The sequence below is a fragment of the Nomascus leucogenys genome, chromosome 3 (assembly GCF_006542625.1).
Source record: "Nomascus leucogenys isolate Asia chromosome 3, Asia_NLE_v1, whole genome shotgun sequence".
NCBI lineage: Eukaryota > Metazoa > Chordata > Mammalia > Primates > Hylobatidae > Nomascus > Nomascus leucogenys.
In genome coordinates this window covers 121,665,627-121,692,637 of record NC_044383.1, presented here as the reverse complement: position 1 = coordinate 121,692,637, position 27,011 = coordinate 121,665,627, and the positions used below count along the sequence as shown (strand labels likewise).

General features: G+C 37.1%; 2 protein-coding genes across 14 annotated transcripts in view; one reads left to right on the top strand and one right to left on the bottom strand.

Moving 5' to 3' along the window:
* Positions 1-1,040: 1,040 nt before the first annotated feature.
* Positions 1,041-18,715, bottom strand: LOC115832890 (putative uncharacterized protein encoded by LINC00271). Its single transcript, XM_030804579.1, has 4 exons — positions 18,492-18,715; positions 18,067-18,412; positions 17,570-17,671; positions 1,041-1,277 (listed from the first exon to the last, which is right to left on the bottom strand). Exons 1-4 carry the CDS (start codon positions 18,713-18,715, stop codon positions 1,152-1,154), a joined length of 798 nt encoding a protein of 265 aa, XP_030660439.1. The 3' UTR covers positions 1,041-1,151.
* AHI1 (Abelson helper integration site 1) overlaps positions 18,301-27,011 on the top strand; it is a 226,949-nt gene continuing 218,238 nt past the window's right edge. For 11 of the 13 annotated variants that reach the window (XR_004029367.1, XR_004029366.1, XR_004029365.1 and 8 more), the window contains exons 1-4: positions 18,301-18,483; positions 18,817-18,878; positions 23,783-23,846; positions 25,324-25,448. Coding sequence is in view for 9 of the 13 variants with exons in the window: in XM_030809724.1 (XP_030665584.1) it covers positions 23,837-23,846; positions 25,324-25,448 (135 nt within the window). In the remaining 4 variants the exon portion in view is untranslated. Of the gene's footprint in view, positions 18,484-18,816; positions 18,879-20,166; positions 20,252-20,360; positions 20,521-23,782; positions 23,847-25,323; positions 25,449-27,011 lie in introns of all 13 variants that reach the window. The other 2 variants (XM_030809719.1, XM_030809718.1) reach the window with 2 other exon arrangements.

Here is a 27,011-nt window from a genome sequence, read left to right as displayed (position 1 = left end):
CCCAAGGGCACCTTCTTCTGTTCTCTCTTGTTATTCTCTGCCATCCCAGCCAAGTCTCACAGTTGGTCTAGGTCAGTTTAATCAAATCTTAATTTTGTTAGAATTAGCTCAGTACTTAGATATCAGCATTTATTAGTAGACCCAGTTGTGGTTTCTCCCCAAAATATTTTGAATTTTTCCAAGAAATCCCATTTCCTAAAATTTTGAGAACTGCTGATTAAAATAAAAACCTAGTGGGAGGGAGGCTTTGAGTTTCTATAGCTTTGAGGTTTTCTGAGTCGTATAGAAAGAATGAAAGTCAGTTAAGGTATACAGTAATTAGTTAGTGCCTACTCTGTGCAGAGTGCTGTGAAAAATATTGAAAATACAAAGTGCTATACTTTGAATGTTTTTGTTCCCTCCAAAACTCACGTTAAAACCTAATCCCTAATGCAACAGTGTTGGGAGGTGGGGCCTAATATAAGGTGTTTGGGTCATGAGGACTCTGCCTTCATGAATGAATCAATGCCACTATAAAAAAAGACTTTGGGGAATGGGTTCACTCTCTTCTGCTCTTCTGGCATGGATACAGAGTTTAAGGTGCCATCTTGGAAATGAAGACCAGGTCCTTACCAGACACCAAACCTGCTGGCACCTTGACCTTGGACTTTCCAGCCTCCAGAACCATGAGAAATATATTTCTGTTTGTTATAAATTATCCAGTCTCAGCTATTCTGTTATAATAGCACAAAACAACTAAGACAGATACCCATCAGCCGTGTCCTTAAGGTGCTTATCATAAAAAAGGGATATAAAATACCAGCATTCATTGTATATATAAATGTATTGTGGCATGCCTGTTCAAAGGCCATTAGAGCATAGCATAAGTATTAATACCTAGTTTACCCTGGGGAATCGAGAATTGAATCTCCTTCAAAAGAGAAATGGTATTTACAAGGAGACTTGAAGGAGAAATAGGATTTCGGCAAATGGACAAGGAAATATGCATGATTATGAGAGCATATGGCATAACTCTCCTTTAAATATGAGAGAAACTGACATCTTGGAGGAGCTTCATAAAGTACAGTGTTTCTGGGGAGGAAATGGAAGAGGAATGATGAGGCTGGGAGGCTGACTGTAGATCACATATATCTGGTCATTGAGGCAAGTCATTAAAGAATTCTGAGCAGGAGAGTAACATGATAAAGAGCCTTGGAAAGCCATGAGAAAGATAAAGAAGGGTGAGACCTTCTGTTTCCAGGGACTTCTGCATCATCCAGGTAAGGCATGATGAGTGGCTGTGGAGAGAATGGAATGGATATCTAGTTCATAAAATGTACAGCAATTAATATAACAGTTAACGTTCGTAACATCTATCTGTCAGGCACTGACACTGTGCAGTGACTAGGAATCCAGGCTCTGAATCCAACTGCCTGAGTTCAAACATTATGTCTCCATCCATTACTAGCCATCATGGGCAACTTGCTCAGTTTCCCTGTATCTCAGTTTTCTTATCTGTAATTATAACCTACTTCATGGGACAGTGAGGATTATTCAGTATTCCCACAAAATACATGATCTTGTTCTTTTTTATGACTGCATAATATTCCTTTATATGTATGCACCATATTTTCTTTATCCAGTCTACCACTGATGGGCATTTAGGTTGATTCTGTGTTTTTGCTATTGTGAATAGTGCTGCAATAAACATTTGCATGCATGTGTCTTTATGGCAGAATAACGTATACTCCTCTGGGTAGATATTCAATAATGGGATCACTGGACAGAATGGTAGTTCTGCTTTTAGGATTTTGAGGAATCGCCATACTGGTTTCCACAATCATTGAACTAATTTACACTCTCACCAACAGTGTATAAGTGTTCCCTTTCCTCCACAACCTTGCCAGCATTTTTTTTTTTTTTAATAATAGCCATTCTGACTGGTGTGAGATGATGTGGTTTTCATTTGCACTTCTCTAATGATCAGTGATACCAAGCTTTTTTCATATGCTTGTTGGCTGCAAGTATGTCTTCTTTTTCAAAGTATCTGGTCATGTCCTTTGCGCACTTTTTAATGGGGTTGTTTGTTTTTCTCTTGTAATTTTAAGTTCCTTATAGATGCTGGATATTAGACCTTTGTAATATGCATAGTTTGCAAATATTTTCTCCCATTCTGTAGGTTGTCTGTTCACTCTGCTGTTTTTTTTGTTTTGTTTTGTTTTGTTTTTTTTGCTGTGCAGAATCTCTTAAGCTTAACTAGATCCTATTTGTCAAGTTTTGCTTGTGTTGCAACTGCTTTTGGTGTCTTCATGAAATTTTTGCTTGTTGCTCTGACCAGCGTGGTATTGCTTAGGATGTCTTCCAGGGTTTTTATAGTTTTGGGTTTTACATTTAAGTATTTGATTAATCATGGGCTGAGTTTTTTACATGGTGTAAAGAAGGGGTCCAGTTTTAATCTTCTGTATATCGCTAGCCGGTTATCACAGCACCATTTACTGAAGAGGGAGCTTTTTCCCCATTGCTAGTTTTTGTCAGCTTTGTCAAAGATCACGTGGTTGTAGGTGTCTGGCATTATTTCTGGGCTCTCTATTCTGTTCCATTGGTCTATGTGTCTCTTTTTGTAAAAAAAGTACCATGCTGTTTTGGTTACTGTAGCCCTGCAGTATAGTTTGAAGTCAAGTACTGGGATGTCTCCAGCTTTGTTCTTTTTGCTTAGGGTTACCTTGGCTATTCGGGCTCTTTTTTGGTTCCATATGAATTTTAAAATAGTTCTTTCTAGTTCTGTGAAAAATGTCATTGGTAGTTTGATAGAAATGACATTCAATCTGTAAATTGCCTTGGGCAGTATGGCCATTTTAATGATATTGATTCTTCCTATCCATAAGCATGTAATGTTTTTCCATTTGTTTGTGTCATCTCTGATTTCTTTGAGAAGTGTTTTGTGGCTCTCATTGTAGAGATTTTCCACCTCCCTAGTTAGCTGCATTCCTTTATACTAACAACAGCCAAGCCTAGAGACAAATCAAAGAGGCAATCCCATTCACAATTGCCACAAAAACAGATAAAATATCTAGAAATAAGGCTAACAAGGGAGGTGAAAAGTCAAGTTCATTGGGAACATAAATTCTTGAGTCAGAGTAGCGACAGCTGATATATAAAGTAATGGATAGAGCCAAAGGCCTTTTTAAGGAAGAATTTATAGTACTTGGTAATAGATAAACTATAGAAGGTAAATAAAAGACAAGAAGCAAATGTGACCAAAATATTTTGAATTTAGAGTGCAAAGTATGAGAAATACAGAACTTAAGGGGCAAAGATGTTTTTAGGGCATTGAATTAAGATTTTTTGATAGGTTGAATTTTGGGTAATGATGTAACATTTAGGTGGAAATATCTAGTTGGTTGCTGGATATTAAAAGTTTTTAGAGTTGTTAAGTATCTTAGGAATTACCATAGTCCATTGCCTTATTGCCTTAGCAAGAAAACTGAGATCTAGAAGGATAAATAATTTATCCATTATAACACAAGTAATTAATATACAACAAAAACTCAAGCTTTTTTGCACCCAATCTAGTGCTCTTTTGACTATATTGTACTGCCTTCTCTAACTGCTTGGTTAGAGCAGAAGCAATGACAAAATTATAACTATGGGAGAAAACTATAGTGGTAAAATATATTTGAGTCATGAGATCTGTGAGGTAGAAAGTTTGGAGCATATACAGCAAGCAATTTTCAATTTACATGCCAGCTCCAATAAATTGTTATGCCTGCTTAATATTGTATAGAAAATAATTTTGAACCTATATCCAGGCTTACTGAAAATGAATTATATAACCAATTAGAAATCACGGACAAGAGCAAGTTGGAGAAGTGGGCAGCATACATGCCACCTATTGCTATCACTGGTCAGAAAATTGCAGCCAGAACCATGGGAAAGAAGAGAACGTATTTGTAAAGACAACAGACAGCCAAATGTCATAATGGTCAGCCTTGCATACATTAATGACATTTTCTTTCTATTATTTTTTTCCTATCTTAAATGGAAGGTGTCAGATAAACTGCCGAATGCTTACTGTTACCCTGGAAACATGAAGGACTTGAATATTTGTGGAATCATGACAGAACAGGTTGAAAAATACTAAGAGGCGAAAGCTAGAGAGAGAGAGAGACAGCGAGAGAGAGAGGAGAGAGAGATACATAAACTACTAATTAAATTAAGCTCTTTTACATAACCTAGCTTATTTGTTCTGTACTTTCCCAGACTTCAGCTTAATTTGATTTTATTCAGAGACTATCTAGTAAAAATTCTTTTGAAATAAACTATATATGTGAAAGTCAAGATTGTGGACTAACCACACACATTTATATTATTTTATTCCTAATAACCCAGTAGGTGGTTATAAAGGATACATACACAGACACACACATTCACATACACAATTATTATATATATTTACATATATACACATATTTTATATTTGTTGTTATATATATTTTATATGTGTGTGTATATATATTTGTTGTTACATATACTTTATATGTGTGTGTGTGTTTCTCCATATATATGAAGAGAGAGAGAGCAAGAGAGAGAAATACACAAAATCAATAAAGAATAAAAAGGACAGAAAGCAGGCCATTAGCAAACAAGAAAGGTCATCAAATTTCTTAAAGAGATTAAGCAGTTAGAAGAGTGGTGTAGTGAGTTGAATGGTGGTAATCAAAGAGATATGTTCATGTCTTCATTCCTCAGCCTGTGAATGTTACCTTATTTGGAAAGAGTCTTGCAGACATCATTAAGTTAAGGGTCTTGAGGTGAGAAGGTCACTCTGGATTTTCTGGGCAGCCCTAAATTCAACAATAACTGTCCTTATTAACAGTGAGGCAGGGAGCAGATTACATAGACAAGGAGAAGGGCCTGTGAAGACAAAGGTGGAGATTTGGAGTGACACAGCTGCCAGCTGAGGAATGTCAACGGCTGCCAAAAGCTGGTCAAGGCAAGGAACATATTCCCTGCAGAGTCTCTGAAGGGAGGGCTGCACAGGTGTGGAGGCCAGAAGTCAAAAACTCTAGGCTGCTGACACCTTGATTTTTTTGACTTCTGGCCTCCAGACCTGTGAAAGAATACATTTCTATTGTTCCAAAGGCTGCTAAGTTTGTGGCAATATGTTACAGGTAGCCACAAGAAATTAATGCAAATGGTTTCTATGGAAGCTGAGTAAATTGGCCTTGCAGAAATACAGAGAAGCTCAGAAAACACCAATTGGAAACATATAGTAGAAAATGAAGGTATTAATTGAAAATTAGTGTTCGTTAAAATCGCCCCCCAACTCCCTTACCCCAAGAAGTGGGAACCCAGGATTTACCACTCTAGCAAAAAGCAGGAAGATTCTTCTCTATAGAAACTGCATGTTATGGACAAAAGCCGGGTAGTCAGTATGTTTGTTTCCCATCCAAACACCCTAAAGGAAAGTTGATCAATGGACAAGCCCAGCCCACAATCAATTGACTTTTCATTCCCTTATTTTTAACAAGTAACTAAGGAAGCCTGGACACTTTTTAAAGGCTCCAGAATTAAAGAGAGGCCAGTAAAGATAAACCAAGATTAAAAAGTCCACAGAGAAAGTTGAAATGATTCAAAGATTTAAAGGAAACAGTCTATTTATTGAATATTTTCACAGATAGTTATGCCAGTTAATAATCTATTACCTTTCAATTCCAAACCCATCCTCTTTTCTCTAGTTGTGACAGTGGAACTTGTCTTTGCTGGCTGGTTCCATGTAGGCTCTGTTAATAGAGGTCACTGGGAGAAGAAACTGCAAGGTTGGATACTGCGAGGTCAGAAGTGGAGGGGGTGTTTTTAATTTTATTTCAAACTACTTTATTGAGGTATGATTGATATATAAAAAGCTATACATATATAATGTATAAAACTCAGTGAGTCTGAGAATAAATATATACTTGTGAAACCATCATCATCATCAAGGCCATAAATATATTCATCACCTCGGAAAATTTCTTCTGCCCTCCACTCCTTTTTTTTTTGTTATAAGGACACTTACCATAAGATTTACCCCCTTAGCAAATTTGTAGTATATAATGCAGTGTTTTTAGCTATAGGCACTATGCTGCACAGTAGCTCTTCAGAACTTATTTATTTTGCATAACTGAAACTTTATGTTCTTTAAACATCACCTCCCCACTTCCCCCTTCCCCCAGTCCCTGGAAACCACTGTTCTAATCTTTGCTTTTATGAGTTTGACTATTTTAAATTCCATAGATAAATGAGATCATATTTGTCTTTCTGTGTCTGGCTTATTTCACAGCATAATGCCCTCTAGGTCTATCCATGTCACAAATGGCAGGATTTCCTTCTTTTTTAAGACTGAGTAATATTCCATCATATGTATATACCACATTTTCTTTATCCATTCATCTGTCAGTAGACATTTAGGTTAACAACAAACCCTTGAACAACCAATAGGTCAAAGAAGACATCAAAAAAGAAATTAAAAAAACTTGAGACAAATGAAAATGAAAACACAACATACCAAAACTTATGAGATGCTGCAAAATCAGTTTCAGGAGAGAAGTTTATAGAGATAAATGCCTGCTTTAAAAATAATTTAGAAAAAAGAAAGATCTCAAGCAATCTGACTTTACACCTCAAGAAACTAGAAAAAGAACAAACTAAGCCCAAAATTACTAGAAATTAGGAAACAATAAAGATTAGAGCAGAAACAAGTAAAATAGACACTAGAAAAGAAATAGAAATTATTAACGAAACTCAGAGTTGCTTATCTTTTGAAAATATAAACAAAATTGACAAGACTTTAACAGAGGAAAAAAGTGAGAAGGCTCAGATACATAAAATTGTAAACGAAAGAAGAGATATTAAAACTAACACCACAGAAATACAAAGGATTCTAAGAGACTACTACGAACAATTAAATGCCAACAAATTGGATAAACTGGAAGACAGAGATAAATTCCTAGAAACATACAACCTACCTAGACTGAATTATGAAGAAATAGAAAATCTGAAAGACCAATAATGAGTATGGAAATTGAATCGGTAATCAAGAGCCTCCTAACAACAACAACAACAAAAAGCGCAAAGCTCTTTCACTTCACTGGTAATTACTGTAACAGCAACACTTGTCAAACTCTTCCAAAAAATTGAAGCTGAGGGAACACTTGCAAACTCATTTACAAGGCTAGCATTAGCATGATATCAAAGCCAAACAAGGACATTACAAGAAAAGAAATGACAAGGCCCATATCCCTGTTGAACATAGATGCAAAAATCCTCAACCAAAGACGAGCAAACCAAATTCAACAGCACATCCAAAGGATCATACGCCATGATCAAGAGGCGATTTTTGTTCTGGTGTTCTTTTCCTCTTGTGAGGCATGCAAGGGGCCCTCCCGTGTTTCTCACCGCAGCACAGGGGCATTCCTGCAGCAACCATGCCCACTCAGGCCTGAATCTCTGCCTCTGGAGATTCCAGGTTCCTTCCTTATTCAATTTTTCCTCAATCCTAGGAGTAGCAGGTACTTTTTGCTGCTACTACCTCAGTATATTTTAGAGTTCTCTCTTAGTAGTTAATACATCCTTTACTTAGTTCACAGTTATTTTCCCTATCCAAATTATGGGTGTGGTCATTTTTGCTCTTTGACTGAACTCTAACACAATAGTCAAGAAAATACTGAGCCTTTAAATTCTATAAAATTAAACATTAGAAATAAGATAATAACTCTCAGATATTATAAGTGTTATTGCTAAAGTAAAATTTTCAATATATGGTTAGAAGATTAAGTTTAAAAAAATCTCCCAGAGAATAGAAAAGCAGTTAGAGATGGAAAATAAGAAAGGCGAGATTAAGATGCAGAAGAAGGGGGGAGTGAAGGGAAGAATAAAGTTGTCAATATCTTCTTACGATGGGAGGTATCAAGAGATAATATATACAGGGCTCAAAAACAAAGGGGCAAGTATGTTATTTAAACATGCAAAGAGAAATTAAATGTAGTAATAGTAACACTTGTTTAGTGCTTTAAATTTATTGACACATTTATCCTCACAATAGTCCTCCAAGAAATTGACTATTATTATCCCTATTTTACACATGAGAAAAAAAAGAGGCTCAGAGAGCTTGAATAACTTGCCTAAGATTATACAGCCAGCAAGTGGTGCAAGTAGGACTCGAGTCTGTGCTCTTATCTATTATTACTGCTCTGCATCTTTCTATGACTTTATTGGGAAGAGATGGATAGGGATAGCAGAAGGCAATGCTAATGAGTTAAATCATTGCCCATCTCTCTCCACAATAGATTAAGACAATATTTAAAACAGATGAATCAAGAAATAGCGGTAAGAGATGGGTAATCACCAGAAGAAACAAAAACAGAAGCTATTTAAGACAATTTGGTCTCAGGAACAGAACTGTGGCAAGGAATAGGTGAAGCAGGGATTTGGAATTTTCCCTTGTAAGCCCTTTATCTATTTATTATTATTATTATTATTATTATTATTATTTTGAGACAGGGTCTTGCTGCATCACCCAGGCTAGAGTGCAATGGCACAATCTCGGCTCACTGCAACCTCTGCCTCCTGGGTTCAAGCAATCCTCCCACCTCAGCCTCCTGAGTAGCTGGGATTACAGACGCACACCACCACGCCCAGCTAAGTTTTTGTATTTTTGTAGAGACGGGGTTTCACCATGTTGGCCGGGCTGGTCTTGAACTCCTGGCCTCAAGTGATCTGCCCGCTTCAGCCTCCCAAAGTGCTGAGATTACAGGCATGAGCCACTGTGCCCAGCCCCCTCCTGTATTATAAACATATACTTTAATAATTTATTCTAAACATTTTAAAAGAAATAAAATTATAAATGATCTGAGTTAACAAGAGAAAAATGGAGCCATCCAGTTAAATTATACATTAAAGTTATATCATTTTTTTCTTTTTTACATTTTAAATACTAATTATACAATCAAATGTGATAAGAAGGAAATTCCCTTCTCATCTGTGATAGAGATACCTGACCTGAGTCCTTTAGAGAAGAAGACCTGGTAACTACCCACAACAGGGTTTGGGAGGCCCCTATTTTCACACTTGGTAAGAGATACGAAAGTGGTTTCCAATCTAGTAAAGAGATGCCATTTGAATAGTAAGATGAAAAGTTAAACATTAGCAGCCACAAAAGGTTTGAAACTCAAGACAGGAATAAGTGTCCAAAATGTGCTTTTTGTCCAACCAGAAGACCTCTTATCATAGATGAAAGACAAGCTCTCTGGAGGGTGGCCTTTAATGACAGGAAAAGGCTCTGAATTCTTGTATATTTTGCTAGACAGACTGGTGGTACCGGCATCATCCTGTATATTTATTAATCTAGAAACTCTATTTTCAAACCTGGTGTCAAATGCATCTCATCAACTATTATAAGTTCAAAACAACAGATTAAACAGTACAGTAAATAGTTCAGGATAGCAAACCGGTGCATGGTAAAACAGCAATAAGACCTTACACACCCTTAAAACGAGGTCTTTCAGGCACAGGTAATGATACACATTGATATGCTGCCATCTAGTGCTCATTGCTTTAGACAACTGAATTAATCATATGCTGAAATGGATTTTTAAATTATTACTATTTTTTAACTCTTCCCCTTAGTCTCTGCAGCAGTTCCTGTTTTTCATGGGGCCTTCTGAGACCTAAACCAAAACATTTTCCTAATAAAATGGTATTTATACACACACAACAAATCTACAGACAGCTTTATACACAATGGAAAGCTCAGTGGGTTCTACCTAACCCCTGTACACAGACAGGTTGATCAAGTTTTCGTGGCATGCCACCCACAGAAAGGGTATAAGGAAGGTTTAATTACTTCAGTAAGTCATCTGCTAAATTTGAGTAACGATCACTATTACAAAGCCATTACTATTACTCATAAAATTCCTTTCAACATGTATTAACAGTTGAGAGAGAAGGAATTCCTCTTTTCCCAATATATCACAAAGATACTCTGAAAAAAAAAAATCTGAAAACCAGCTAGAAATGCTGACTAAATTGCATCATTGAATTCCTTGGGGGGCCAAAGAGAAGAAAGAACTAAAACAAGAGTGGAAAGTTAGGGGCTGAGGGCATTTTTACTACAGGTACATTTGCTGATGCCAGGAACGTAGTCTTAGAATGCAATGGCCTCCCAAAGCACAGGATTCAAGGCCTTGCTCAGTGTGAGAACTAAGATGTTTGCATAAAAGTGGAACCCTTAAAAGATTACAGCAGCAAAGAGAAACAAGGAAGTTTGTTTGTAGGGGCTAAAGTTCAGGTAGAGAAAAAAAAAATCTTCCCTCAAAATTATAACCATGTCCTCTGTTTCATAGGATTTGGGTTCGAAACTATACTAATCTGATAGGTTGGATATGGGGTATAAGAAAAGGAGAAAGGTCAAAGGTTATGATAAAAGAAAAACTTTAACCAAATTAAATTTAAAGGAATTTAATTGAGCAGTGAATGATTTGCAAATCAGGCAGCTTTCCCAGCCAGAGTAGGCTCAGAGACTCCAGCGCAGCCATGTGATGGAAGAAGATTTATGGAAAGAAAAAGGAAAATGAAGCACAGAAAATGGAAGTGAGGTACAGAACCAGCTGGATTGGTTACAGCTTTGTGTTTGCCTTATTTAAACATAGTCCAAATAGTTGACGAGATTTGATTGGCCAAAACTTGGTGACTGGCCCAAGTGTAGGCTACATCTGGTTACACTTCTACTTGTTATAGTTTAAGATGTACAAAGAAACATTTAGGCTGAATTTAAAATATGTAAGGAGGCAGTTTTAGGCTAAGCTTGATTTAACAGTTACTCCAAGGTATTTGGTGTTTGGCTTGAGTAACTGGAAAAATGGAGTTGTCATTACTTGAGATGGAGAAAGTGGGGTTTGTTTGAGGAGGCAGATGAGGAATTCAGTGTTAAAAAGTTAAGTTTGAGAATATGTCGGACATCTAAGTGGAGACATGTAATATACAGTTAGATTTATGAGTCTGAAGTTCAAGGAAGAATAATGGGAAGAAGGGATATATTTGGGAGTAGTCTACATGACAGTGGGACTATAGAACTGTAAGAAATTGTTGAGTGAGTACATGTAGATAGAGAAGTCCAGGAACGTACCTCTGGGACATTCCAATATCAAGAGGTCAAGATGATAAGCATGAACTAGTAAAGGAGCCCTAGAAAGAGGAAAAGCAGGAAAATGTGCAATCACCGGTTAGAAAATGTAATAAGAATTGGATGCATTCAAAATAGCACCAAAAATCTATAAAATGCTGAGGAATAAATAATAATATGAGAGACTTATAAGAAAAGCATCTTATTTTTTAAAATCCACCATATCACCTTTTGACACTTTTACTATAATTGCTAAAAAACACTTTGGATTAGAAGTGATACAGCATAAAGCCATTAAAGTGAATGGGGTAGATGTATGTTACTGACATAAAAAGACTTTTAGAATAATAATACTTGATAAAAGACAAAAACAAGGTGACAGGACAAAATCTATAGTAAGAAGTTATCTTTATAATTTAGTATATTTAGTATATGCATGAATGGAAGTATGAAAGAATGTATAGAAGACTGATGAGTGATTAAAAACACAGCTGACTTTCGGTTACCACATTATAAATATCTGAATGATTGTTTGAAATTTTTCCACGTGCACTTAAGAACATTACTAACAAAGTTAGAATTTCCAGTGACGATTAAGTGATGATAAATACAGCATCTCCTTCTTATCTGCATGGGATATGTTCCAAGATCCCCAGTGGATGTCTGAAACTGCAGGTAGTAGCAAAGCCTGTATTTACTATATTTGTATGCCTTTCTGAAAGTCAAATAAAATACAGAGTCAAATTTCTACATTTCAAAAATTTTATTTGGGAAATGAGAATTGCATTTCCAGGCAAACACACAGAATGGGTGGTCTTCAGTATGTCTGAAAAACAAAGAGAAGGTTGGAGGTTTTATAAAAAGGAAAAATGTTACCCATTGTTTTGGAAAGAAACAATGGGTAACATTTTTGGGGAGCTGGCAAGCTCTGATTGGTGAGTGATGGCAGTGGGTAAAACTAATCTTAGTGTCACAGCAGGTTATTTCATTAGCTATCAGATAAAACTGATTTCAGATTACAACAGGCAGTTTCAGTAGCTGGGCTTGTGGAAAATTTAATTCTTGGAGCAGATGCTATATTCCCCAAATGCTTTTTCCCCTGGGCCCTTCACTCTGATTTAGTTGGGTATGACAAGAATGACCCAATTTCTATAATCAACTTTCACACCTCTCATAAAGTTTAATTTATAAATTAGGCCCAGTAAGAGATTAACAGCAATAACTAATAACAATATAAAGTATTTATAACAATATACTGTATTGATAGTTATTACGTGAATGTAATCTCTCGTTTTCTCTCTAAAAATTTTCAAACCAAGCTTGTTAAGTGAAACCTCAGAAAGCAAAACCATGGTTAAGGGGGCACTACTATAATAGCATGGAAATGAAATTACAATATAATGTTCATTCAAGTAAGCAGAAATAAATATTTTACACACACATGACCAAAATTAAAATACGCATGGAAAACAGACTGAAATGAAATTTGTCAAAAAAGTTAATTTAGATTCTCTTGGGTAGTAGTATTGAGTATTTTTTCCTTTTTTTCATGATTCTATGTATTTCAAGTTATCTATAATATGTATATTCTTACTTTTATTTTTCCTGCTTATTATAAAAATTTCCAAACACACAAAGGAAAAAGTATAATAAAATACTAGGTACCTACTAGCCAGCTTCAACAACCATTAAAATTTAGATATACGTGTGTCATTTCCTCTCACCTTTTAAAAAAATCTGGAATATTTTAAAGCAAATCCTGGACATCTTTTCATTCTGTTCTGTGCATGTAAGTCATACTCTAAATAACCACACCACCATTTTACCTAATGAAATTAATAAACATTTCTTAATATCTTTTAAATATTTAGCCCATAACAAAAAATCTGACTGCCTAAAACATGTTTTTCTATAGTTGGTTTATTTAAATCAGAATCCAAACAAGGCCCATTCATTCCATCTGTTATGGCTCCAGAACCCTCTCCAATAGTATTATGGACTCAGTTATGCCCCAGTTCCAAATGCATATGTTGAAGTTCTAACCTTAAAGTACCTCAGAATGTGCCTGTATTTGAAGACAAAGTCTCTAAAGAGGTAATTAAGTTAAAAGGAGGTCATTAGGGTGAGCCCTAATCCAATATGACTCTGTCCTTATAAGAAGAGATTAAGATACGGGAAGGTACAGAGGGAAGTCCAGGTGAAGACACAGGGAGAAAACAACCATCTACAAGCCAACAAGAGAGTCCTTAAAAGAAACCAACCCTGCAGACATCTTTATCTCAGTCTTCTAGCCTCCAGAATTGTGAGAAAATAAATTTCTGGGGTACTTTGTTATGGCTGCCCCAGCAAACTAATACAAGCAAACTAATACAGCAAACTAATACAAGCAGTAAAGCCAACATCTGTTCTGATTGGTAAATGCACATCCTGTACAGGGGTTTAAATATTTTGCATATCAGTCACATTTATGTATTATATTATTCAACAAATTCATTATTCATTATGTATTAAATGTGTCGAATACCCTAAATCTATTTTATTCCTAAATGGTTCAATTTATATACATACATATCTATATATATACACACACACACATATGTGTGTGTGTATATGTATATAAATATATACATATATACATATATACATATATACATATACACACACATACATATACATACATATCTATATATACACACACATATATGTATAAATATATATACACATGTGTGTGTGTATATTTATATACACATATATGTGTGTGTGTGTATATATATATATACACATGTGTGTGTGTGTGTATATATATATATACACATACACAATTTTTTTCATGGATACTCAGCAATTTTTATAATTATTACCATACTACCACTCTTAATTGTTTGCCTCTCCTAGGATAGCAGAGTGCCCTTGGTCTTGCACTCTTGAGTAATGACAGCTAAAGCAACATATCTGCTTTATTCAGTTTGAATGGGGCTCATTAATATGTTTAGTATATACTCAACTGCCTGCTGAACATCCCACTCCATACATCCCATTGAAACTAAACATCTTTTCCTCCATGCTTGCTCTTCCTGACTTTCTGTTGTTAACTGATTAGCCATTCTCCACTCAGTTACCTGAGCCAGAAACCTCGGCACCTTTCAAACTTCTTTTATAGTTTTAAAATAATTATAAACTTAAAGAAAAATTGCAAGAATAGTATAAAGAACTTCTGCTTTCACCCAAATTCCCTGTTAACATTTGCTTTATCATTTTCTTTATGTATATTATTTACGTTTATATTTATTTACAGTATTTATGTATATTTTTCCTGAACCATTTGAATAGGTTGCAGATATGAAGCCTCATCACCTTTAATACTTCAATATGTATTTTCTAAAACCAAAAATACGTATGTCACTATAGTCATCAAAATCAGGAAATTAATACTGTTAAAATACCACCATCTAATCCAGAGACCCCATTCAAATGGTTAGTTGTCCCAATAATATCTTTATAGCAAAAGGATTCAATTCAGAATCATGTATTCCACTTAATTGTCATGTATCTTAATCCTCCTTCAATCTAAAAAAGTTCTTTAGTTGTTCCTTTGTCTTTCATGACCTTGATCTTTGAAGAGTACAGGTCTATTATTTTGTAGAATGTCCCTCAATTTGGGACATTTGGGTTGTCTGATTTTTTTCCTCATGATTGATTCGGATTACACATTTTTGGCAGGAATGTCACAGAAGTGTGTTCTAAGTGCTTCTAACCAGGAGATACAGGATGCTGATTTGTCTCATGACTGCTGGTGGTAACTTCGCTCACCAGTGCCAGATTTCTACACTGTCAAGTTTCTAATTTTTCTCTGTGTAATTAATAAGTATTTGCTGGAGAGATACTTTGAGACTATATAAATATTATATGTCTCTTAATACTCTCACCCTCTAGTTTTAGCATACACTGATGATTCTAGTCTGAATCAACTGTTACTATCATGACTGCCAAATAATGATGTTTCTACATATAACACTGTCTACATTCATTACATTTAGTTGGCATTTTTATGTAAGGAAGATCTTTTCTTTATCCTGATTTTTCAAAAAAAATCATTTATTCATTTTAGTATGGGCTCAAATATTCCTATTTTATTTAGCGGACTATAATTCATTAACATTATATTGGTGCTCAGATTGACCCAGATGTGGCCAATGGTGGCTCCTTCAAGCTGGCCTCTGTGACCTTTTGATATGTTTCTTCATTCTGTATTAACTTCCTTAACTTCTGGTGCAACAAGATTTTCCAGGCTCCTGTTCTAAAATCAACCATTTCTCCAAGGGACCCAGTTACTTTTAGTGAATAATACTGTTCAGAAACCAAGATCTAGGCACATGTGCTCATTGCTTCTAGCATACCATTACTCCAAAACCCCTTCAGCAGATAGAGCTAGGAAGAGCATAATAGCTAGATACGCACACACATATACAGACATACTTTCCTCTATATTTATTTTTACATATGTTTATGTATATATTGAAAACTATGAGTTCACACTGACATATTCAATTCCAATCCAACATCACCACAAAGGTCACTGTGGAATTCTTCCTCTCTCAATTTGTAACTTCCTTCTCTGTCAGTGAGAAACCTGGCTCCCATTAGACCCAACATATTTATTTCCTCACTCTCCTTTCATGCTTGCCACCTCTTTACTTGCCAAGGGGAAGGCAAAACAGCTGGTCATCGTTTTTTATTATTTCTTATCATTCACTCTTCCATCCAATCAATCACTAAGTCCTGATATTTTTACCTTCTAAAAATTTCTCAAATTGGTCCATTTCTCTCCATTCTGATTTTTCTTAGTCTTGACCACACCACCTTTGTCTCTTACATGGCTTACAGCAACGGCATCTTAAATAGTATTCCCGGATCAAGATTTGCTTCCTTCCTGTCTGTTCTCCACCCTGCAGCCAGAGATATCTTTATGATATTAAAATTTGAAAATTTCACTCCAAATAATTCTACAATGGTATTGCATTGACCAATACTGTCTGGGTCTCTTCACAGCTTGTTTAACTCTCTTGTTTTGTTTCCTCCAAAAGCCCCTAGTCTCATTCTCTACCTTTTAGTTAGCAAACTTGAACTTTTTTTTTTCTTCCAGTTCTTGTATTATACCAAACTTTCTTGTAGTGAACACTATACGCCACCTTCTTCTACCTGGAAACCCTTCCTAACCTGGACAACTCTACACATTATTTTGGTCTTTACTTAAATGTCACTTCTGCTATGAAATATTCCCTGACCTCCCCCACTCCACAGCACCTCTGCATGCTACTGTAAAGAGAGAAGCAAGAGATGATAACAGGGTTACAAATCCTCTAGTCTGGGGATTGTATTCTGAAACTCACACCCTACTAAGAATGAGCAGTCAGAGTTATAACTTCCCTATGGAAAAGCAAGTACTTAAATGCAGTTGTGAGGACAGATGGAAAGTACATAAAACACCTACAATGCATACCTCCTAGAAGGAGCTCAATATATGTTATCCATTATTCACTCAACAAATGTTCATGAAATGCCAACTATTTCATAGACACTGTGGTAGATGCTGGGGATAGAGAAAATACAAAGTAAACTGTGAAACTATAGAATGAGTATCCAAAGTCTAACATATAGAATGAGTATCCGAAGTCTAATAGGGAGTAGGAGTGTTTGAAGGAGTCAGTCAACCTGCTTAAGATTCAAAGGATAGACATTTGGCTGTGACATGCAGGAGTGTAAAAGGAGGAATTTTCAGGAAGACAGGACAATATGTGTAAGGACGGGGCGTGAAAGGCTATGGATTGTTTTTCATGGTACACATAATTCAATGTTGCATAAAACTGCATGGTACACATGATTCAACATTGCATAAAATTGGAACAAGAAGCTAACAAGAGATGAAACTAGTCAGAGAGATGGAGCATCTTGTATCCTAGGCAAAGTAATCATTTTCTCTTACAGATTGCCTTTCAAAAATTTTCAGCAGGAGAGTGCCATTATCCGATTTACATTTTTAGTCAGGTCATTCTGATAGCAGTGTGGAGAATTTAAGAGTCAAACTGGAGTCAGAGGACTGGTAAAGGGCCCATCTGAGGAAGTTAAAAAGAGAGAATGGATATGCTTTTGTATAAGATGCATTTAGGATACTCTATTGTTCTTACTAAAACACTGGGAGGATTGTGGTGGCTTACAGCAAGATAGAAATCTAGGAGAGTAGGTTTAGAATGGAAAGTTCAACAGCTCAGTTTGGTACGCATTGGATTAGTAATCTTTCTCGTTGCTTCCTCACAGGATTTAGGGAAGCACAAGACATAGAGATGTAGTTTGTAAGGTGTGGCGATGTCAGTAAGAATGGAAGAGCTGGCCTCCATAAACTCTCACTGTACAAATGAAGCAACAGGTTACAGTGCGTGGCTGTAGGTACAGGAAATGGCCTGTATTCACGAGTCCACGAGCAGCGCATCTAGTATTTTTCCAGCCCTGGTGACTCAGAGCTGAAGATGGCGCCTGTGGTAGAAATCAGAAAAGTGGGAGGGAGCATTAGGTGTAGAAAAGGATGGCGTTTTAACTTTTGTTTTCCACAAACAGGGAGATAGCGCTAAAGGAATAGTGGATAATTTTTTCATAAAATTTTGTCTGTTGTACAACTTCATTTCCCACGCTTTAAAACCGTTTTCTTTTGTGGGCGCGATGGCGTGGGGAGTGACAAATCTGTTTCTTTGCCTCATTCATTCATTTTCTTATTCTGGGCGGCTTCCATGACAGCCTCCCCAGTTTTCCTTTGCCCAGTGAGTTTTTCCCTGAGCTAACTACAATTCTAAGGCGGAAAGAGCATTTTCGGAGGTGAGGGCGGGGAAAACTCAGGCTCTGTAGGGGCACCCGCGCATTTCCGGGTCCCTTACCGCTCCGAGAGAAGGAGACTGTTCCCGCTCGCATGGCCGGGGAGGCGGGAGCCCCCTAAGGTCCCCGAAGCTCACGCCCGCCTGCGGCCTGAGGGCCCCCAGGCAGGCGCCGCACAGCCCCTCCTCCTGGGAGAAGGCGGTGAAGGAGCGGGGGCGGGGCCGTGGTCTTTGACCAAAGCGCGGGGCGCATCGGTCGCCATGGGAACGGCGGCGTAGGCAGGCGCTGACGTCACAGGCGGCGCGCTGTCCGCACTGCGGCGCAGAGTCGCGGCTTGCTCTCAGAACACCGGTCGCTGGCGGGTTAGGTAGCTGCGCGGCCGCCTCACTTCGCGCTCGCGCCGCTAGGCTGGGGGAGTCGGTTTGCAGTGCTCCTGGTGTCGGCTCGGGCGGGACGGGCGGTTCTGCGTACCCCTCTCCGTGAGTACATCATGGGTGAGCTGGTGGCGGGAGCGCGGGCCGGGGTGCTCGGCCTTCCCGGCCCTCTCCGGGGCGGCGTGTCGGGGCTGCTGGAGTCCGAGAGCGCGGGGGCTGATAGCGTAGTGACCGGCGAGCGTGGGCCGGGCGTCCCGGGGGAATGCGATTTCTGAGAGTACTCACCGTACTTTTGCGCTTCTTTCACTGGTCTGCGTGTCTCCGGAGAGTTGAGCATGGTGCTCTGATAGAGAATTCAGTCTTTGCCTTTCCTACTCCCGATTCTTATTTAAATGCTTTTAAATCAGATGCGTACTGAGTGTGTTTATTTCCTTTTAGAGTGTCAACCTGGGGCTGAATCTTCAACCTGTCAAAGCCTTCTTAATTACGTCTGAGAAAAGGTGATCAATTTGTTACATTTATAAGAGCCAAATTATATTAATAGGGTTGTTTCGAGATGCATAAAAATAGAACAAAAATGTAGACCATTTAAGAATCCTTATCAAAGGTTGTGCTGCGTTTAGCATTCCTGTGAAAACATCTATTGTGAAAATAAAGCTTTTCCCTTTCTTTTGAGAAAGAGATGCCAACAGTTTTTTCACCTGTTGCATTAACAGTTGCTGTTACTGCTTGGGGCGTTAGGAAGAAGATTGCTTCTTATGAGTACTCTGGGAGATTTTTTAAAGAACGCTTGAAAGAAATTCAAATACCAAAAGTGTTTTTAAACCATACTTAGAATCTTGTTAATGAAGAATAATGTTTATAAAGTTAGAATCTTGTTTACTTATGAAGAATCTTGTTGATTTATTCATTGAATTTTGTATACAGGATTTTGGTTTGTCTTTTTTTCCCTTGCGATAACATTTGGTTAAGGAGCGAATTATCGAGCCTCTCAGTTTTTTCTCCCATTGATATTGAGCCACATATTGGCTGATAATCAGGTTGTCTGTAAAATAAAATGAGATGAAATGTAATTCGTTTAATTTTCCTATGCAATATCTCTTAGACGCTCCTGTGAAAGGGTTTGTGAGGGAGAAGTTGTAAAATAATGGAATATATAAGATTCAGAGGTGTCTTTTAAAGTCCTATCTGAATTTTTGCAGAGGTTACTAATCAAATATTAGCCATTAATTCTATCTTGTGTTTGCTGTAGTACATATTAGGATTTAGAGATGGCTGAGGGCAGTTGGTCACGCCTGTAATCCTAGCACTTTGGTAGGCCAAAGTGGGTGGATCACTTGAGGTCAGGAGTTCAGTATCAGCCTGGCCAATGTTGGTGAAACCCCATCTCTACTAAAAATACAAAAATTAGCCGGGTGTGATGGCCCACACCTGTAGTCACAGCTACTAGGGAGGCTGAGGCAGGGGAATTGCTTGAACCCAGGAGGCAGAGGCAGCAGTGAGCTGAGATTGTGCCACTGCACTCCAAACTGGGCAACAGAGCAAGACTGTCTCCAAAAAAAAAAAAAATTAGAGATGATTTCTGTACTGTATTTGCTGTGTTATCATTAAATAATATTAGTATTTATTAGTTTAGTTGTGTATTAAGCTATTAATAGTAAGTATATGATTTATGTATTTTATTTAGAATTATTTACTTATTTTTAATACAATAATAATGGACATAAAGTAATTTTGTTAAAATGTACTGATTACTTTGCTTTTTGGTATTTTCTCTTCTCCTTACAGTACTAAAATAGGTGCCATTTTAAATTCCCAGACAAGGAGAAACCAAGGATTAGAAATTAAGTAGCTTGCCCAAGGTCACACATCAGTAAGTGGTGACACTAGAGCGCAAGCCTGAGTTTTCTTTACTTGCTTTGCTTTTGCTTCTCTTCACTTCGCTTCTCTTTTCTTCTCCTCTCTTCTCTTTTCTTTCATAGTGGCAGATACATAACTATAAGAGAGCATTGGCCTGGCCCTCCAAAGCTAGCAGTTTGGTGGGGGTTACAGAATATTTTACCAGGGTGAAAATTCAAGGTTGAGGTAGAGGGAGCTACAAAGATTAAGGCACAGAAAAGAAGTTCTTAAATGCCCTTCAAGGTGAGAATGCTCTCTACAGAAGATATCATTTGCCTTTAAAGGAGAGTGAGGAGTTTGTTAGAGAGACAAAGGAGGAAGAACATTTTTCAGTGGAGGGGGTATGTGTGTAATGATACAAAAGCAAGAGAGAACTTGGCACACGTGAAGGCCTGCAGGTAGTTTCACATGGCTAGAATACAGTGTATGTGTGAAGGGGACATTTCATAAATGGCCTTGGACCTCAATGGTAAGGACTTGATATTTTTTTCCGTATGCGATTGGGAGCTAGTGAAGAATTTTAAGCGAAGAAACGACACCATCACATTTGAATTTTAGAAAATTACACTAGTTGCTGTGTAGATGATGATTTTTTTTTTTTAAGGAAAGGTGATAGCGGCGTGGAAACAATCTTAAAAAGCATAATCCTTCCACAGTGTTTTTGTCCCTCAGAGTTACTGTCTCATGTCACTGACTTTGGGGGTTATGGGAAGACAGTTGGAAGAATTCTGTAAAGAATTGTCTACATGTCCCTTCTACAGGTGTCACCTTCTATTCATTCCTTAGCCCCAGCCTGCTAAGTTTCTGCCCCTCCGTAAACAGCTTTGACACACGTGACTTCCTACTTGCAGATTCAGTGGACTTTCTTCAAAACCTCCAGCCCCTTTTGATGCCACACAGTATATAGGCAACATCTCCTTTAAAACTCTTTGCTTCTGTAATGCTTCTATCTCCCAGTTTTTCACCTATCTCCCTGATTTTACTTTATATTGTAGGCTCACAAGATTCTCATTGGCTTTTTATTTTCTTGGAACTATCATATTTATAAGTAACTCCCAAATCTTCAGCCTATGGTCTCCCTGCTGGATTAATAGATTGCCTAACAAACATAATATGATTATATACATAAACACACACACACGTCACAGTAATAACAGTTGTTATTTTTGAAGGGCTTGCCATGTGCTAGGCATTGTGCCTAGTATTTTACTTGCATATTCTCATTTAATCTTTATAAAAACACTGTGAATCATTTACTCTTATTATTGTGAAAGATTAGGAAGTTGATGTCCATAGAGATGAATCTGCTGGCAGGTAGAACTGGTATTTGGATCCAAGGATCTGAAAATGGAGCTGATGCTTGTAGCTGCTCAGTGCCCTTCAGATACCCAACTCAACATGACCCATGCTAAGCTCAGTGACTGCACCCTAACAACCTGTTACAATTATAGCTAACATTTATTGTTGCTTCTTCTGTCTAAGATACTGTTCTAAATCATTTAACCCTTACAACAACCCTTTTGAGTCGGCTCTGGTAGGGTGTTTTTATAGATGAGGAAACAAAAGTCACGCAAGTGACTATGGAAACTAATTCTAGGATGTGGGTTTTAAGCTACTCCCCTGCACTGCATTATATTACAGTGTAATGATACTACTAATCTACTTATTCTAGTTCTAGAAACATGGGAATCATCTCCGATTCTTTGTCCTGCCTCTTCATTAGTTATTTAATCTTTCTAAAATATTATCTCACTCCATCACCTGGAGCGCACTGGTGCAGTCTCAGCTCACTGCAACCTCCACATCCCAGGTTCAAGCGATTTTCCTGCCTCAGCCTCCCCAGTAGCTGGGATTACAGGCACCCACTACCACGCCTGACTAATTTTTGTATTTTTAGTAGAGATGGGGTTTTACCATGTTGGCCAGACAGGACTCAAACTCCTGACCTCAAGTGATCCGCCCGCCTTATCCTCCCAAAGTATTGGGATTACAGACATGAGCCACCGCGCCCAGCAGGCTTTTTTTTGATGAATCAGAGTCATAATATAGGTCAGCTTTTTCCTTGCCTGTTAGATGACCGTCAAGTAGTATAAATATTAAATTTTTATTTGTTTTATGATTTTTCTACTTCGGTGCTCTCAGGTTTCAATTGCTGATGCTGTCGTTGCACTTGCCTTTGCAGCTTCTCTTTTCTAATTTAATATAGACTAGAAAGTAGAAGACTAGATTTATTAGATTTATAATTGCTAGGAGGAGTAAATACAGGCTCCTATCACTAAAGTATAGGAGTTTTTACTCCATGGATTTAGTGATGTCTGTTTTGACTGGGTGCCACGTAGTTGTTGCCTAAGTTAACTGACATGGTTAGGTATGTTTACATAATCATTCCTTTCTTTTTAGAATTTCTTAGACATTTCTGCAAGAGGAACATGAATGTGGATCTCCAGGGAGTTGGAGCATTAACCAATAATGCCCTGGGCACAGTGTGGTGGCTCATGCCTGTAATCCTAACACTTTGGGAGGCTGAGTCGGGCAGATCATATGAGGTCAGAAGTTCAAGACCAGCCTGGCCAACATGGTGAAACCCTGTCTCTACTAAATATACAAAAATTAGCTGGGTGTGGTGGTGCACACCTGTAATCCCAGCTACTCGGGAGGCTGAGGCAGGAGAATCTCTTGAACCTGGGAGGCAGAGGTTGTAGTGAGCCAAGATCACGCCACTGCACTTGACAAAGGGAGACTCCATCTCAAAAACAGACAAATCAATAATCCCTGAACCAGCTTTTCTTTTTTTTTTTTTAACATTCTTCAGTTTTAGTCTCAAAAACATGCATATTACATTCTAAATGTTCTGATGTGAGAATTAATATGTTCATTTTAGACGTACACCCCAATTTTTTAATAAAATGGGCAATTTAGTAATATACATACTGAGTTTAACTATGGTTTTGAGTAGTTCTGACACACAGTAATACACATCCAGGTTTTATTAAAGAAAGATGGTACAAATACTTGTACTATCCTTCTCTATTGTAGCAGAATTTTCAGTGGCAGACACGGAGGTATTTAAATTCACTGTCTGTGGGTGTGCTATGCACAAGCATGCTTTAATGTAATAGTGAATGCTCTTAGGAAAGTCAATCCTGAGATGGAGTTTCGTTTCTTAAAAGTGTGTTGAAATGTTCATTAATGTATTAAAACACTTCAAAAAGTTTATTAACATACGACATTAGATGTGCACTGCCTTCAAAATGTTTTTTCTTGTTTCAAATGTATAAATACTTTATTCAGATATGATCTAGTTTGTTTCCCTTGATTTTAGGGCCCTAAACTGATTCAAATGTACCCAAGTCATTTGCATAAGATTGGGTTAAGGGAACATAGCTTTATTGGTATAAACTTAATGAAGTAGTGGACATACAATGGCATGGTCTTGTGTGAAGAATGTTTTATAATTTTTATTTGGAAGTTCCATATTACAAATACATCTCCTTTGTTTCAATAGGATCCTGATTGAGTCAATGCTTTACATTCTCAGTCCTCTGCATAAAGCTGAGAGATGCCTACTGGTAAGACTTCTATGAAATTTATGTATAAAATTTATATTTTATACATTTACTTTTAAGTTTGGTTTATTTTAAGGGATTCTTGAACAGGTTAATGAATACAGTAGATGTCATTGACCAAATATACTACATTTAGAGATATTTATTGGTTTTGTATTCAGTTTTCTATTTAATGTTGTGATTAAGGTTAGTATATATTTAATGGATGGTAGTTTGGGACTCAGATGGACAAGGTAAATAATGATTACAACATAGGGTTAGTTTTTATTCTTTATCGTCAAAATTGAGTGTTTTACTCCACTGCAAGCGTTGGCAATCTTTTCAAAAAGGGCCAGTTAGTAAATATTTTAGGCTTAGTTTCGGCTATAACTGCTCAACTCTGTGTCTCTGTCTCTTTTAAAGCATGAAAGCAGCTATAACAATTCTTAATCAAATGGGCATGTCTGATTTCAATAAACCTTTACAAAAACAAGTGACTAGCCTGCAGGCCATAGTTTGCCAACACTTGCTGTAGAGTACCCATTCATTCAGCATTTATTAATTTAAAACATAATGACTGTGTATACTATGTCAGACCTCATAATAGTAGCTGGGGATGTAGTTAAGGGGGAAACAGAAAATATATTTCTTTATATAGGTATAAAAATAATTATACAATTTCCATTTGGGTTGAGTGCTGTGAAGGAAGAGAACAACCTGCTATGTGAGAAAAGGGAAAATTTAGATGAGTTTTTCAGGAGATGTTTTATTTACAGACAGCATTTAAACAGACAGGTTAACATCAGCCAGGTGAGGAATTAGAGGAAGCTTGCCTCAGAAACAGCTTCATGTGGGAAGGAGCTTGCCGTGACGGAGGAGCTAAAGGAAGGGTATTATAGCTAGAACATAGGCATCTAAGAGGATATTTGTCTTGATTTGAAGCCCTGGTGATAGATCAGGAGGTATGGAACCCTGTAGGGTATGTAAAAGACTTATTTTATCCTAAATGAATTGGGAAATTTTCAGGGACTTAAGCATTATCTTCATGTTTTAAAGGAAAAACCTGTTAATATTTGTGGAATACTGATTACAGGCTAGGCAGACCTTAGCCATTTTTCATGCAAAATGATCTTTGGCATAAGATAATTGTGATTTTACAGATAAGGAAAATGAAGTTTAGAGATGTTAAGTAACTTGTCTAAAGCCATATAACACGTAACTAACAGTGGTAGATGCTACTGTTTATCAGAAATAAAAAGTTAACTTAGCAAAGGAGACTTTAGAGTGAGTGGCCAAAAAGGTCGGAGGGATACAGGTGAATGTTGTGTCACTAAAGTCAAAATAAAAAATATTTTAAGAAGGAAAGATTGGTGAGTTTTTCTAATGTAGCTAGAGAACTCATGCTGATATTTACAAGAACTTATTTCTTAACATCCTAGTAGTGTAGGTTGTGTGTTATAATAGAGTCGTTTACAAAATCACATGGCTGTGTCTTTTGTAGCTGAGAGTGAAGCAAAAGTAAAAACCAAAGTTCGCTTTGAAGAATTGCTTAAGACCCACAGTGATCTAGTGTGTGAAAAGAAAAAACTGAAGAAAAAACTTGTCAAGTCTGAAGAAAACATCTCAGTAAGTATATGATCATTGGGTAATGGTGATTTACATATCTGCATAAAATGCAGATATGGCTGCATTTTATGTTAAAATTCTAAGGAATTTTAAAAATTAAAAACAGTAACACTATGTCATGGTCAATAACACATGGTAAAAATAAAGTTTACATTAGAATCAACATCACTGTGGGAATATTGAGTTCATTCTTGAGTGCTGTCCTACAGGAAGAACACACACACAATGGGAAAAATGACCAGAGATAGTGGGGAAACTCAAAACTAGCCATGATAACATTTTTGAAGAAAATATTTTTAACCCAGAATTGTGAAGAACTTAGGAAGTAGTAACTTCAGATATTGAATAGCTTGTGCTTATTTAAACTATTTCTGTGTGATTCTACCCAACAGAACCAGGAGAAATCAATGGCCGTATGGTGATAATTATCCTTTTATGTTTGAGGCACACTTTCAAATGATAGAATTTTTGGCAGCACACTTGAAGGAATTAAAAATACAGTGCTCAAAGAGTAAGCAAATCAGCAACTAACTACAACCTGATCCCCGTGGAATCATAGTCTGTGTTGGCATCCACAGTTAATGCACTATGCCCTCTGTATACCTATCTCACTGCTTCAGTTGTGCTTTTTACTACTTTGACCATTATCTCTTCTGTCCTCACAGAAAAAAATAAATAGGCTCTTGTGTAAATGGTACATAGTTTTTTTTTTTTGGCAGGAGTTTTACAATGAGTTATAATCCTACATTTTGCTTGTAGTAAGATTTGCCCCATTTTTTCTTAAGACCTGTTCATTTTAGTATTCTGTCTGGCAGCTGTCAATGTAACAATATAAATTCTGAAGTGAGGCAAAAATAAGTATTAACATTGACCAAAATCCAGCTGCACACATGTGAGGGTTCATAGTATATACACTGGCATACGACTGCACAAAAATTTCGAACTACTGACAGAATGGGACAGATTAGCACTCCCATAGTGATTGCTGCTCTGAAATAGCATGTACTTTTTCTGGTGGTACTAGTGCACAATAAGGTAGGGAATAGTGACGTAGAGGATGAAATATTGCTTATTGGTATATGTGCTCCCCTCAGATGGAGTGGTTTATGTTGGGCAAAAGCAAAAAGAACCCTGGAAACAGTTGTCTGCAGAGATGTTTTATACTCAGAGAAGAACCTCATATTGTCTCTCAGTATTAAAGAACTGGGAGTTGTGAGCCATGAACAAAATGCAATTTAAACCAAGGTTTAAATTAAATGGATAATCAGAATAGGCAGAGGCTATGTCCATTTACCTAAGGTCCAGTTTAAATGTTGAGGGGCACATAAGTGTGAGGTGACTAAGCATAATTTATCCAGCCTCTCTTTGCAAACACCAGGACTGAATAGGCTTCTTTTCTTTCAGAAATAAGTACACTAGGAACAAATATTTGGGAAGAGATTTCGCAGCTCAAAAGAACAGGAATATTTCTAGAGGACTTGGAGGAGAACAAAATATTTTTGACATGATTAACTTTAGGAAGTAAAAGAGGAACAGGTGCTTTCATTTGCTAGATGCCTAAAT

What these genes read in the sequence shown, in the direction of transcription:
- LOC115832890 (XM_030804579.1), bottom strand. Translation starts at nt 18,715, where the DNA reads ATGCTCAACTCTCCGGAGACACGCAGACCAGTGAAAGAAGCGCAAAAG. An exon ending in GCCACCAGCTCACCCATGAT is followed by an intron (nt 18,413 to 18,491) that starts GTACTCACGGAG and finishes CGACTCCCCCAG; the next exon opens with CCTAGCGGCGCGAGCGCGAA. An exon ending in TGTACCTACAGCCACGCACT is followed by an intron (nt 1,278 to 17,569) that starts GTAACCTGTTGC and finishes TTCTCTCCACAG; the next exon opens with CCACTCATCATGCCTTACCT.